The sequence below is a fragment of the Pieris brassicae genome, chromosome 1, assembly GCF_905147105.1.
Source record: "Pieris brassicae chromosome 1, ilPieBrab1.1, whole genome shotgun sequence".
Classification (NCBI taxonomy): Eukaryota; Metazoa; Arthropoda; class Insecta; order Lepidoptera; family Pieridae; genus Pieris; species Pieris brassicae.
This window is the reverse complement of record NC_059665.1, coordinates 22,985,978-23,001,302: the sequence shown is the minus strand read 5'-3', so window position 1 is coordinate 23,001,302 and position 15,325 is coordinate 22,985,978. Positions and strand designations below refer to the sequence as shown.

At 35.4% G+C, this 15,325-nt stretch overlaps 1 protein-coding gene across 5 annotated transcripts in view; it reads left to right on the top strand.

Moving 5' to 3' along the window:
• LOC123707048 (1-phosphatidylinositol 4,5-bisphosphate phosphodiesterase) overlaps positions 1-15,325 on the top strand; it is a 44,980-nt gene that overhangs the window by 19,711 nt on the left and 9,944 nt on the right. For 3 of the 5 annotated variants that reach the window (XM_045656818.1, XM_045656835.1, XM_045656842.1), the window contains 7 exons: positions 5,714-5,773; positions 6,798-6,935; positions 9,083-9,162; positions 10,606-10,842; positions 11,503-11,669; positions 13,113-13,323; positions 13,937-14,195. In XM_045656818.1, the coding sequence (XP_045512774.1) occupies positions 5,714-5,773; positions 6,798-6,935; positions 9,083-9,162; positions 10,606-10,842; positions 11,503-11,669; positions 13,113-13,323; positions 13,937-14,195 (1,152 nt within the window). Of the gene's footprint in view, positions 1-5,713; positions 5,774-6,797; positions 6,936-7,707; positions 7,788-9,082; positions 9,163-10,605; positions 10,843-11,502; positions 11,670-13,112; positions 13,324-13,936; positions 14,196-15,325 lie in introns of those variants that run through there. The other 2 variants (XM_045656826.1, XM_045656850.1) reach the window with 2 other exon arrangements.

Here is a 15,325-nt window from a genome sequence, read left to right as displayed (position 1 = left end):
TTATCGGCGTTGAAAAAAAAATACTGTCACATTTTTACAAATTAGTGCTTAAACTTCAATTGCCTGTTAAAATGGTACGACTTTCGGAGATCCTAAACAGACCAGGTCGACAGTTACGCCGTACACCACGGAGTCGAGCTGTTTTGTGTTCTTTTACCTCGAATCTATGGCTTCTTTGCTAATTTTTTATTTTATTGATAAACGCTTGCCAATGCTCGGCTCACTGACATATTTCTAAAATACCACAAAATACAATTTTTTATGTGACAAGCACTTAAAGGCAAACATGTCATACACGTAGAGACCATACAAATATAAAACAAAACAGTTACTAATCAAAAAAAAAATACAAAAAACTATTTATTTATCAGGAAGCTTAATCTGGATGTTGGTGAGCTTTGACCAAAACGCGTTCTACGGCGGGCTAGTTTTATAATATAACTCTTGTACGATGTAATTGCATTCAAATAATAAAGTTGTCAATGTTATAAAGTCTAACGGTTGATTAATTCCTTTGAACTTAAGTGTGGGGCAGTGAAATACCATTTAAGATTTCGATCATTCATTACTTAACGGAGACAAGAGTAAAATTATAAAATAATCTTCATTGTTCAATTTTCTACAGGTGTGTATAAATTACAGTTTCCAGAATTCAATAATTCAATAAATAAACAATTGTATACAAAATGTATTTCATCTCATACAAATGCAACCTACGCAAATCATCACGTATGCAAGTGTCAATCGTCTGATACGTCCGTGATACGTGAGACTCAAATTGAATTACTCACTGACATGTTTATATAGATTGACGTTCAGCGCTCAGACTTATTGCCACATAAGCACATTTTAAAGTTATAACAAGACGTTTTTTGTGAATTATATAATTCTCAAATACGCAACTCTCTAAAAACACGTTTAATGACTCGAGAGCCATTTGCCTCCTGTTCTATAAAAAAAAATATGTTGTAGGCGTACAAAAAGTTTTTATATATGCTATATAAAGCGCACGCGAAAGAACATTGTTCATGCCTATACTAGCAAATTTTAAACACACAGTTGAATAGATCTTGATGTCAGTAAACTTAATTATATTACGTCTCTAAAATCCCCTTTAATACATCACATGGCTCGACACTGTTGACTTACTCGCACCCTTCAATCAAAGGAATCACGTTATGACCTCCTTGACTTCATCACTCGATCAAAGCTAACGTAATTGAGTTACGCAATTTTTGACGCATAATTTCTATGTTTCTATGTCTTTTTATTGCCTTAGTATTTAGCACGTGTTGAGAGCAGTGTTGACTGTGCATCATTGTATTTTCTTTCTATGTGAGCATTTAAAATTCGCTCGAACGATGAAGGAATACATCGTGAGGAAACCGCCTTGCCATGCCAAAAAGTCGACAGCGTGTGTCAGGCACAGGAGGCTGCCTACTTGCCTTTCGCAAATAATCATAAAACAGAAACAGGAGTGTGACGCCCAGACCTAATAAGGTTGTAGCGCCACTGTATTAGCACGTATACGATAAGGAGGGTTTGAGTTAAGTTGCTTGATAAATAAAATAATTTTTGTAAGGTCTATAAAGTATACAATAATTTAGTTTTTCTAAGCATAATAATTTCCAATATAATACTTCTGAGGCTTTAAATAATATCTTATACTCACGTTTATTCACTTAGTAACACTAATAGAATATTATAATCAACAAATTTCTTGACAATGTAGGCATTGGGAATAGGTTTTATTAGATGTTTCAAGTTAACGTAATAAATATTATAACAACTAAATATGTTTGAATACGAGACTGACTGTAAAGCGATTTCCCATTAACCGCCTTTTGTTTTGTAACGAATCTAAGATTGGCTTGGCATCTAGGCAGATATATTGGCCTGATGTAATTGTGTTTACCTCAAAGTTTTATTGGAGCATTGCGGTACTCAATTCGCAAATCCGTTTCTATCGTGTATGAGTCATAAATCAATTGTACTTGCAACGTAATTGAAACTACAATGGGCTAATGGATTAAAGAGAAACATAAACTGAAATAGGCTATAACGTCTAATTCCATGCGTTTTATTTCGTCTACCATTCGGATGTCGATGAACTGACTCTATAGTCTTTGATGTATCACTTGACCGAATACACACACACACACACATACGAGTACACAGTTTCAAACTGAAGACAAGCCCCGCGTGCGACTGTGACGAAAGAACAAACCAAACGGTGATTAATTAACTTCTTGACTGTCCGACATCGAAAGATCCAGATGAAATTTGAAACCCGAAACTGGCATATGCGTATCCGAGGATGGGCTATCCAACATCTTGATCGAGCACAGATCACAGCTGAAAAAACTCTGCTATAGAATTGTCAAATAAGTCAGTAAGATAAGGATAAGGTAACGCGGCGGACAGCCGGCTCCTACTCTCCCATAAATATCATGAAGATATTTCCAAAGCAGTCGCCCGAGCCCAGCGGAAGAGGCCAGGACCACTAGCTATACTTTAAGCAAATAAGGTCCCTTAAAGGGGAGGTTTTACACCATCCTGCTGCCTTCTGATCCTAGTGATCGCGTAAATATAATTCGCTTAAGGGAGTTAAATAATTGAAAATGTTTAAAAGAAACTTGTCCCATAAAGTTTACGCTTTATAATTTTTAGTAATAGCAATTCCTGGAATTCCGAGATATTTCTTCAATGGCAATCCAGTGGCGCTTCATCTCTTCTTTCATTTCCTAGAGTTCAGATTTGCTACGTTTATTTGGACATTAAAGCTAGGTAGGCCTCTGTGCCTGTTACATATTGGTTGTTTTCGTCAAAGAAATACCATTTTCTTTGTGAAGTTTTCCTATACAGAACGAGTAATAAATCCGTTGATCCGGAGTTCGATTTGTTGAGAATCGAACTTTAACCACTGAGCGTCACACTTTATAACTTGACACTTATCATTCTGGCAATCATAAACATAGAAATCGATGTGGAGCATTTATTCAATGGTACATCAAAGCACAATGGCGCATCCGAGATGACCTAGTTACAGCTATCTGGAACTGTCAAAGTGTCGTCTACACTGACATATATAACAATAGTCTTGTATATTACTTATTCAAGAATTATTTATTTAACTTTACTTCGCCCTCAGAGTGGTTATAATATTATATAACCATACATTAAACAAATAAAATACTACTACAACCTTTTTAGGTCTGGGCCTCAGATTTCTGTATATGTTTCATGATCATTTATCAATCTAATAGGCAAGTAGGTGATCAGCCTCCTGTGCCTGACACGTCGACATTTTGGGTCTAAGGCGAACCGGTTTTCTCACGATGTTTTCCTTCACCGTTCGAGCGAATGTTTAATGCAGTGCGCATTAAAGAAAGTCCATTGGTGCATAGTCGAGGATCCAATCTACGACCTCCGGACGAGAGACGCATGCTGAAGCCGCTACGCCAACACAACTGTTGTATAACCATGCAGTATCGTTGATTCGTCTCCAATAATTATTACAATTGCAAAGTAATTTTACATTTTTAAATTGCAAACTTGTATTACTTGATGTTGTTTATAATCTTTTAATTTTATTGCATAATTAATGTTCTCTTTATCATTGTAATGTTTGTGCACATGTTGTGCACACTTGTCATTTTGAGTTATTGAGTTTTTGTATGCCGTTTGTTCTGTATTTGTATGCGTTTGGTTAGTCTGCTCTTTTTAAATAAATACATTAAATAACCGGGCAATACATTTTTACACCAAATATATCAAATTAACAGCATCTAAAGTATATAATTACTTAAATAGGTCCAGAACGGAGGCTGCCTCATTAGGAGAAGAAAATATCCAATTAGATGAAGATCAAAGAACTGTGTTACATTTATTTAATTAACAGTAGCTTGAGATGTGGACTTATGTGTAATTGGAAAATTTGATGGGGAATTTTCTTTCGTTTTCTTAAATAAATGGAAAAAAGGCCATAGAACATGAACCATATGAGCTTTGATCATAGTCTTACGATTTATGATGTTACTAGCGGCTAGACTTCTTTACGACAACAATCTTTATTACGACGCTATTCTTGAGGTGTAAATGCCTCTGTGGGGCTGTTTCTACATTCAAAGCAAACTCTTCAGAGTGGTAGCCAGACCTTACCCACTAAAAACACATTAGCCCTCCACACACCCTTAAGGGGTTGGCCAAAGCATTCAACCAACACTCCCCGCGTCACTTTTAAATCGTTGCCCCGGCGCGGGGGTCAGTAAATTAAAATCCCAATATTATAAAAAGGCATTCAACCCAAGGGCCCTTTACGATAGAACATTATCCCTGAGCAACAAATCTATATTAAGTTCCAAGAAATTTGAATGTCTAGGTATACTGAGAGAGTTTGCCTAGTATAAGTGGCAATTGTAACTATTCTACACTAGTGTTTGCCAACGTGGGGCCCAGTACGCCCCACAGTGGGGCAGTTTGATTGTAAGGAAGGGGGCTATTTAATTATGTATTAAATTATATAGAATTAGAACTTCAGATATTCGTTATATGTTTTGAAAATTTTCATGCTGCGTTTCGTTAACAACTTCCTAGTAGTTTCTTAAAACTTTTAATATTAAAAGTTATGTAGGTCACATAGGGTGCATAAAAATTTTAGAAAGGCTAAGGACCAAAGCACAAACAAATTAAAAATACTGCTCTACAGAAATCCCTCTAAAATGATTCGCGTTATAAGTGAGCAAACATAGCTCACCTATAATGCCTCGGATAACAATGTTAGTATGTAGGTCGGACGTCAACTGAGCGATGTATATAATATGTCCCGATAATACTGGCTATTTTGTTCGAATACGACGAATGATTTTTAATTAAACGTTGATTGAAAGATAATGAACTAGTAATTGATTAAAACATATATAGTAATGCAATGTATATAATCGTTTAAATATATAAAATTATCAGTTGAATTATTTATGGTTTCATGGCGTATTGAGTTTAGATATTGTCAAGCTTAAATTTGATTGTAAAAGGTAGTAACAATGTTTGCTTTGGCATAATTTAATTTATTTACATTAATTAATGCCACAGTATAAAAATGTCTTAATGAGTATTAATAACGTTATTGTCAAATTAAAAAAAAACCAGCCAGTTGCGGCAGAATATAAAATTCCAACTTAACCTATTTCTCGATTTTTTCCGGGCATTACCGCTATGTAGATTCTATATCTAGCTGTCTATCGTGGTATTTCCTAAACTATACATAGGCGTACCAATCCTTATAAGGCCAGCAGCGCACTCAAAATCCTGAGATTGAGAGTGTCCATGGGCGTCGGTATCATTTAAAATCGCTGCCTTTTGCCCGTTGCAAACGCAATCCGCAAACGTCCGTTCAACACATCGTTGAACATATGCTTAAATGCTATACTAAAGGAAATAGCGGAAGTTGAGTTCATGTGTCGCAGGAAATTATTGTAAGATCCTAGTACTAAAGACTTCCTTCCGTTTTTGTTTCCTTTTAAATAGCGAATGTAATTCACAATCAAGATATTGACATTGTTGTTTTAATGAATTGTCATGATTACACAACATAAAATAATTATTCAAAACTTAATTAAGAAAACGATAAATACAATGATTTAATATTTTTATTTAACATCTAAAATGATCGTTCAAAAGATTGATGCATTATTCTTGCATTGTTTGGTTTCAGGATGGCGACGTGATAGAACTGTGTCAAGTCAGCGACATCAGATCTGGAGGAGTGCCAAAGGTAAAAGCCTCATAATGCATTCGTGCAGAATAGAAAAGTTTTTATAATTCTGTAAAATAATATTAAGAAAGTAGGCAGACATCAATAATGATGATTTGAAAGTTCTGGGAGCGCAAAAAAAACAAAGAAAATAACCAATTATACAAAAGTAGAAAGGCATCAGGTGACCTCTTGTCTAAAAGACTGGATAAGAAGCTTGAAGAAGCGTCCTGGGTGAAAGCTTCTTTAGAACACATTACCTTGAGTATCTTCGTCTAATATCTATTAATTAATTACGTTAATATATAAACGGATTGAAGCTATGTATTATTATTATAAACTAATAATTTTAAATTTTTTCCGACGTTTCGCGTGCTTTACAGCGTGCGTGGTCTCGGTGACTGAAGACAATAGGCGTTGAATGTCAAAAGTATCACAGCTGTAGAGAAAGTTGTGTTATCTGTATTGATTTCCCCGGAGTTGGTATCGACTAAAAGATGACGGGTTTTTGCAGAAATTACTCACAGTGTCCTCTATTTTTGCGGATTGTTTGTCTTGGGGTTTTAATTTGGATATTATTGGATCCCAGGTGTTTGATAGGCCGTCTTATCTATTGAAATTGGGGTGTTTTTTTTTATTTCAATGGCTTCGCGTACCAATCTTGGGAAGAATCTTTTTTCTTTCGCAAGTACTTTCGGTTGGTCAAAGCGTATGTAATGATTAGGCCTGTCTAGTGTGTGTTCACAGACTGCTGAATTTGTGTGTCGTCTATGTCTTATGTCCGCAATGTGTTTTTGAGTCTGCTGGAAATATTGCGTTTAGTTTGCCCTATATAAGACAAGCCACCATCGCAATCCAGTTTATATATACCTGCATCTTGCAAAGTGTTTTCTTAATGTGTAAAAGCCATGTTAACAAAAGACAAAAATGTATTATTTATATAATGAAGGCTGACAACACACTCGCGATCTGTGATTGTTTGATGTTTAAATTCTGTTTGTATCGCATTTGAATTCGTAGCTCTTATTTTGCTCAACGATTTCAGGACACGAAATTGAACGACAAACTAACGACCAAACATGGAAACCAATTAGAGGACAAATCGTTAACCATATGCAGTGGTACGGATTATATCAACATCAACTATCAACACGTAGTCTGTCCTGATGCAAATACTGCCAAGGTAACTATTGATAGATTCTTTTCCATTTTGTTCCATAACTGAGCGTTTTTTTCCGCTCACCAGCACTATTTTGAACTAGCTAAAAAAATATTTCCGAACCAATTCGACTAAGGTCCTCCAAGAAAATAACGTTGAAAATCTTAAAAGGCATCGAACTTGCGAGCCTTCTGGCAATGCGGGTGTGTCCATGAGTTATCACTTAACACAAGACGAGCCTTTGCCCGTTATTACATTTAATAAAATTCACTCTAGATTTCCGGCATATGTTCCTATTTAAAAATTCCTCAACTGAAGTAGTCTTTCGTCTCTTTCACATTGTGTCTACAAAGAAAAGAGACAGTAGACTACTTCAGTTAAAACGATAGAATTAGATTTATTTATATAAAAACAATACATTTAAATTTTATAAATGAGAAGAAACGTCTTTTAATATATTTAAAAACTCTTGATCAATTTACTAATCAATAAGTTTTTAGCGGACCCTGTGAAACTGAGGGTAAGAAAGGAGTCTTAGCTCCAAGTATGGCTACTGTCATAAATCAATATGTTTTTGACAAGTCATACTCAGGGTTTAGTCTCGCTTATGAATTTTCATCCTAAAGTCTTGTACTACATTTAACAAAATATTATTGCAGCCTCGGTATTATGTAACTTTCTATAACGGATACTTTAGTATGGAATTTCGGTGTATATAGCGCGGTACAATAATTTGAAATTCGCTATCGAGAGTTATAGAGTATCAGGTGGTTTAAAATTTTAAAAAAATGTCAAGGTCTGGTTGGAGGGCTTGAGAAAGATCACCCACAACGTGAAAGCCAACAACGTTTGCCCCATGACTTGTCTCAAGAAACAGTAAGTTTGGGACACTTGAGGCTCGCAAATTAATTGGAGTAAAGGACGGTGACGCAAAATCATACAGAAAAAATATGAATAATAAAGATCTGTTGACTAGTCTGTGTCAACAATGCAATGTCAATTATGCAATAGTCATTACTTATTAAAATTTCATTTAACATTTTACAAAGTGTTGCAAGCAATAAATAAATACTTATATTTATTCTTCCATGCCTCGAATCTAATGGTGTCGAATTATAAGCACGCTAAGACGTAAAAGTTTTAATGGTACCCGTCCTTTGCTCTGCAAAGCTTTCGCATGGCCTAAACTTGTTACTAATTGTTTAAATAACGCCTCGTTGTGTTTCAAAACTTTGCATGTTTTTAACAGTTAGCCAATGTTACCAAAAATGGCGAAAATTTAATAGATTCCAGGAAATTAAAATATATTTTACTGTGTGCTTTGTATGGTTAACGTTTCAAATATTCCACATAAAGTGGCTTTTCGATGGATTCAAGTTTCTAGATCAAAGCATCACAGTTTCATCCAGTGTTGGTTAACTGTTTATTTTATTTTTTATCTGACCTTTGTATAATGTATGAGATGGTAATCAACGTTTACACAGATGGCAGTTTTAAAATTCAAATAGAGCTAGGGTTTGAAAGTTTAAAAGTCCAAATTTATCGTTGTATTTTAAACGTGACGAATATGAAGCGTATATTTTAAATAGGCGTAACGTGGCTTTTAAATTGAAATATTTTAGAATAATATATAATATAAATTTGAAATTAGCAGTGTTAGCTTTGTGGCTTCAGCGTGCGACTCGGTTCGATCTCCGACTGTGCAATGGACTTTTTTTCTATTTGCGCATTTAACATTCGCTCGTACATGTGCCAGACACAGGAGGCTGATCACGTACTTGCCTTTTAGATTGCCAAATGATCATGATGAATCAGATGCATAAATTCAGATTTAGCCCAGACCTAAAAAGGTTGTGCTGATCTATTGTTTTTTTTTTTTAATAAAGTTTTTTATAACCCTTTTTAGGAATTAAATTCTATTTCCACACAACATATCGTTCTTTTTACCTCAATAGTTCTAAAACAACAAATTAAAAACGCAATAAATGTTTCATATGAATTACCTTTACCAGTTTAAGAAGTTTCAGATCGCGTATGATGTTAATAAAAACAGAAATACAATTCCCTTCTTATTCGATGAAAATCGCGCATCGCTCATACAACTTTTAAATTTACTTTGACTTTCAAAGGCTAGATATATTATACAAGGGTCATTGCATGTCTTTGTCAAGGTGTGGAAAGAAGGGTTGCGGCACATAACTCACAATAACAAAATTAACAATGTCTGTCCGAGGACGAGTCTTATGAAGCAGTAAGTATGATGATGTATTGTGTTCGCTGCTAGAACTATGGTTCGCCATATACAAAATTAGTTTGAATATATAACGGTGGTTGAAGCACTCATAAAAAACTGATTCATACGCAATCACATTGTGTGACTACAGGTTGACATCCCCAGGTGCCGCCCTGCACGATTTGGTTTATTATAAAATCAGCAAAGGAGTGAAACTCCTTGCCCCCTTCCATCTTCCCTAGATAGTATAATATGGGTTCATTTAAGCGGTGGATAAATAGGCACTTCCTGGACAGGAGTACCCTTCAATCGGGCACATTTCACTTAAATTAAATTCTGATAGTCGTGATCCGAAGTAAAATATTTCAAACTGTCAAAACATATACAAATACGCATAAGGGAAAAAGATTTTCCTGTTTGTGTAACAATATTTACGAAAATGCTTCAAATTAGATGAAAATAAATTGAAGCAAAACAATTGTTTTGCAAATTGGGAATTTCTCTTTGTAAGCGGCCCTTTGTTACCTTGATTAAATTTTGGCAGACAAAAAATTATACATTTACTTTTCACCTTTTATGGCTTTGGTAACTTATGCTGTAGGCGATAAGATAAACATAGGTTATAGAGCGGAGTGGATTATTTTAATTATTCTGGCATATATATAGGTAGCAGATAACATTTTTGGGGTTTTTTTTTGTTTCTAGATTAATGATGCGAAAATAATGAATTCGACTCAGGGCCTTACAAAAAAGAAATTATCAAGTCAATTTGTAGAAGTCATTCGTCGGTATTACGTAAAAAAACGTGAGCCTGTGTGTGTTCTGTAAAACCATTTTCATTTTTTTATCACTATCAAATCAATCGACATTTTTCGTTTAAAACATCGTAAGATTCAATAAAATATTTAATCAAATAACTAGATTTTTTCGTTTATCCAGAAAAAATCATACAGCTGTCACAAGACATTTTTTCCTCAGGCGTATCTTTATGTTATCCCTAAATAATAAGCTACAATGATTTTGTTTCGGATCAAAGCAGTTCGTGCTTTATTAAATCTAATCTTTTTACTATGACACACACATGTCATGTTTATTTCATCCATAAAAGCTTTATCAGCCTCATGTACTGGTTGTAAAAAAACTCATTAGAAAGTCCTGTAACGAATAAAAACGTCGGTTCATCCTGAGAATTTGTTTATGCTATGATAAAAGAAGACAGACACATAGGAGGAGATTTTCCTATGGTTGTTCTATGTCGTTTTTTATATTTATTTTGTGTTTTAAATAGTATGGCTTGGTATGGGTAGTATGTTTAGTAATAGTCCTGTTTATAGATTGTAACACAAGTACATTTATTTAAGGTATAAACACCAACATATCATCATTTACGTATAAATATTATTACATCCAAATGCATTCCAGCCCGTTTGTTTCTTGTTAAAGTAACTTTGAAAATTCTAGCTGGATGCGTCTAAGTTTCCTCACGGATCCCAAAGGCAAGGTGCCAGTTAAGGTGGTCGCGCGAACATTCGCTTCAGGGAAAACGGAAAAGCTGGTTTACCAATGTCTCTCGGAACTCGGACTTCCTTCCGGGAAAAATGAGGCTATGGAACGAGAAGCATTCACATTTGATAAGTTCTACGCCCTGTATCATAAGATCTGCCCCAGAAATGATATTGAAGAATTGTTTCGGACCATGTAAGTAGTACGTTTTATATAACAAAAATCGTTCGTCTTCATGGTCCATGTGGAACTGCTATTACGTATCGGGGCCGTGTTGTTTATGTCATACAATATTTCGTAATTCAGTGAAAATCAACGCAGAAATGCTCTGCGAGTCAGCTCATTAAAAGTTGCATTTTTTTCTCCCTTATCAGTACAGTTATTGTATTTAATGATGTGCGATACTTTAATGAAGTTATAACTATGCGTTATTTTCTCGATGCGTTAGACAAATTTAGATGAACACCAGTTTCTGACATTAGAGTTGAACAATATGTTATATTATTTGTCTGGCTATATTTTTATTTTATACAATTTACAGTCAAATATATTATTCGACAATTTGTTGTAAGGAAGTTGACATATTAGTGGTCTCATTAATGAATCATGGGGGAAGTCTTTAAAGGGTCTGTTTGAGTTTAATGTATTATGAAATTTCTATAAAAGTATATTCCAACAACGGGGTCAGTTCAAGTTTCATCAAAATAATTTTTAATGTTGATAAGAAAGTTATCTCTAAATGAGTAGGAATAGGAAGTTCCTATGGGTGCTTTTTAGTGCTCAGGTCGGGGAACATACATCTCCTGTACGCTGTGTATTAACCTATTTCTAAAGAGTTCATACGAAATTTTATAGAACTCAAGGCAAATCGGATCGTATCAATTTGGATCAATTCGTCAACTTCCTGAATGAGAAGCAGCGTGACCCGAGACTCAATGAAATTCTTTACCCACTGTACGAAGACAAGCGAGCAGTGGAGATTATCGAAACTTACGAACAGAATGATGAAGCAAAAATTGCTAGTGAGTATAATTTCTTTTAATCTCTCACAAATTTCAAAAAGTATGATGCGTACTTTAAAATAGTATTACTCTTACGTATAAACGCGGAAATAAATCTATAGTCTATAACGCCAACGTTAACATTGTATATTTGTAATGTATTATGTATATAATACATTCGTATTGTATATGTATACTAAGCATTTTTAACGCAGTTTTGGCCACGCATATGCGAAAGAAAAAGAAAGAGATGAAGCTGCCCACTGAGTATTTCCGAAACAATTAGCCTTAGGATTCTTCAAGAAGAGAGCTATTAAAGGCCCGGCTATTGACTCCTAACAGCTAACAGCTAAAGCTAACAGTTTTCCCACTGTTCTATAAAAATAAATTTCTTGTGTAAAGTAAAGTTTTATATAATATAAAAATGTACCTATGTAATGTTTTAATTACAACGCTTTTATAGTATTCTGTAACTGGTTCATTAAAATGTCGAAACACGCTTTCTCACTTAAGTCGTAAATTGAGTTTTTCTTCAATTAAAAAAAAAGTCGCGGAAGTTGCAACATTCTTATGTTAATTTTATCTTTATTACAAGAAGCACTTATATAAAAAAAATATTTAATTTAATTAGATAATAAATACATAAATTCGTAGTTTCACTTTAAAACTTATTTGATTTTTTTTATTTAGCCACAGATAATAAATAAGATAACATAAAAGCTTCATGAGAGTTTTTGACCAGATCATAATTGCGAAGTAGGATCTTTTTGCCAGTTTTCTGATTTAAATTTAATTAAATCATGCTAAAATTATGAGGAGAAAGCTCAAAAAACTAAAATTAAAAATATCAATTTTTTTGAGGCAAACGGGCAGGAGGCCGCCCATGGACTCACATTGCCAGATGGCTCGCAAGATGGTTGCCGGCCTGTTAAGAATTGGTACGCTCTTTTCTTAAATTACCTAAGGGTACTAAGGTCTTCTTGACGGAATTACTGGGTTAAAAAAAAAACGAAAACTATTTGTTATATTGTTAAGATCGGTGGTGGTGGTGATTACAATAATAATATGGAGCATGAAATTGATGACCAGTCACTTACCCAGCATAGAGATGTCTTTTACCGCATATAGCATATAGAGTATTCAGAGGAGTTGTTCGTATTACTAACACAACATACCATCCGTATCACCTCGACGTCCGTTGTCCCAGAGCGTTTTTAAGACACTTACTGCCGCGCACCATTACTATTTACGACTTCTCCTTCCTTCAGGGTCCTTCAAGAAAAGAGCGTGCCAATTCTTAAATGACCGGCTACGCATTTGCGAACCCTTTGGCAATGTGAGGGTCCATAGGCGGCGTTATCACTTAACACTATGTGAGCCTCCTGCCCGTTTGCCTCCATCACTAAAAAGAAAACAGTATTTTATACTAAGCGTGCGTAAATCACGTTAAATATCTATTTCCAGAGTGCCTTACAAAAGACGGTCTCATCCGATATCTTATGTCGGACGAGAACGCTCCAGTGTTTCTCGACCGTCTGGACTTCTACATGGAAATGGACCAGCCTCTATCCCACTATTACATAAATTCATCCCATAATACGTATTTATCTGGTCGTCAGTTTGGTGGAAAGAGTTCTGTTGAAATGTATAGACAGGTTTTGCTGGCTGGATGTCGGTAAGTGTCCCCATACCGTAGGGCAAAGCCAAACCGAGACTTTCTAAGTGTGCTTTCCACGTGTCCAATATATTTTTGACATATGAGATGAAAAATCAAAATGTAATTCATTATATAAATGTATTACGATGAAAGATTTGGAAACCTTTTCATCACAAAATCTCAACTCTATGAACCTACTTGTCAATTTCATTAAAGAAAAGTTTATCGAGTTACTGAGTGTGAGTGCGTGAGTGTAACGTGTAACATGTTAGGTGTTAGGACCATCTCCAAATCTTGCGCTTCTTAGTGGCTTGCAGTTTCTAATCCAGTGTCAGTATTCTGTAACTTAAATATGTGATAGCGACGCTGGTATGCACGTCGTAACAGGATCGTGCGGTATCGCAATTGGAAGTTACAGGGTACTGAGGCCGATAAAAAAATACAAATTCATATTAACACAGCTATTTGTATAATTCGATGGACATTCCAATACCCTACCTCATCTTAGTAGGTGGTTACCGAGCAAACCTAAACTTTAAGAAAAAAAAAACTCTACCTAAATTTCCTATTGCATTCTTCATTTCATCATATAATTTTAAATCTCTGGGTCACCCTCAAAAAAATCTTGCAGCTGCGTCGAACTCGACTGCTGGGACGGCAAAGGTGAAGACGAGGAGCCAATAATAACTCACGGAATGGCCATGTGCACTGACATTTTATTCAAAGACGTGATATACGCTTTGAGAGACACAGCTTTTGTGACGTCAGATTATCCGGTGATACTATCCTTTGAGAACCACTGCTGTAAGGCCCAGCAGTACAAGTTAGCCAAGTACTGCGATGAAATTCTTGGAGATCTGCTTATGAAGGAGCCGCTGCCTGATTATCCGGTTAGTATAAGGAATTTTAACTTCAGGAAACTTAATGAGCTTAACCTGCCTGTAAGTTCATAATAACCGAATTCAACCGTCTCAAAGAAAGTTTTTGGCGTTGCGTAGAGATGTTGGGTCCCTCTGCATCTTCTACCGCATTTACCATGGGGAGTGTTCAGAAGAGTTGTTCGGTCTAATACCCGCAGCTGAGTTTCATTATCGGACGTCAAGGCAAATTACAAAATACCATCCGTATCACCTCGACGTCCGTCGTTCCACAACTGAGCGTTTTCTAAGGCAGTTTTTGCCGCGCACCACCAGCCAGCTGCTGAAGCACTGAAGTATTTCCGAACCAATTCGACTTAGGGTCCTTCAAGAAAAGAGCGTACCAATTCTTGAAAGGCCGGCAACGCACTTGCGAGCCTTCTGGCAATGTGAGTGTCCATGGGCGGCGGTATCGCTTCACATCAGGTGAGCCTCTTGCCCGTTTGCCTGCTATTACATAAAAAAAAGTATATATCTGTCTCTTTGACAGCATAAACAGAAAGGGTCGGAAGAGTTTTGAAGAGAGTGTTTTTTAATTATAATAAGCTTCCTAATATAATTTTCCTACCTGCCTTGTTTTAAATATCTCTTATCAAAGCAATTCTATTCTCTATCTCCTATCCCTCTACCTGCTCTTAGTTCTATTTGCATCGATTGTCTTAGTAATCTCTATAGCTTTATATTTATAAAGACAAGATGGCGGATATTAATTAATTTGTGCCTACCTTCATTATTTGTATGTAAAATACGATATCGGCTTAAAAGAACAGTTACTGGCGTAAACTCCATTTATGTCCACTTGTGTTATTATTTGTAATAAGGTTGCTTGAATTATTTTTGAATGGTGTTTTGAGTCCGTATCGACTATTAGACTTTTTTCTTAATATTTTTTCGTATACAACCTTTTCCTGATTCCTGATAATATCCTTGGCTTAAGCGTAGCACGTTACAAACTTAGATACGACTGGGGATACAACCTCCAGTTGTTTAAAAAAGAGAATACTTATTCTTTAAAGGCTGGCTACGCACCCGCTAAAATGGGTGTCCATGTGCTGTGATTTAAGTATTTACCGTGTTTTGTGTTTATTGCCTTTTGGGCGAGG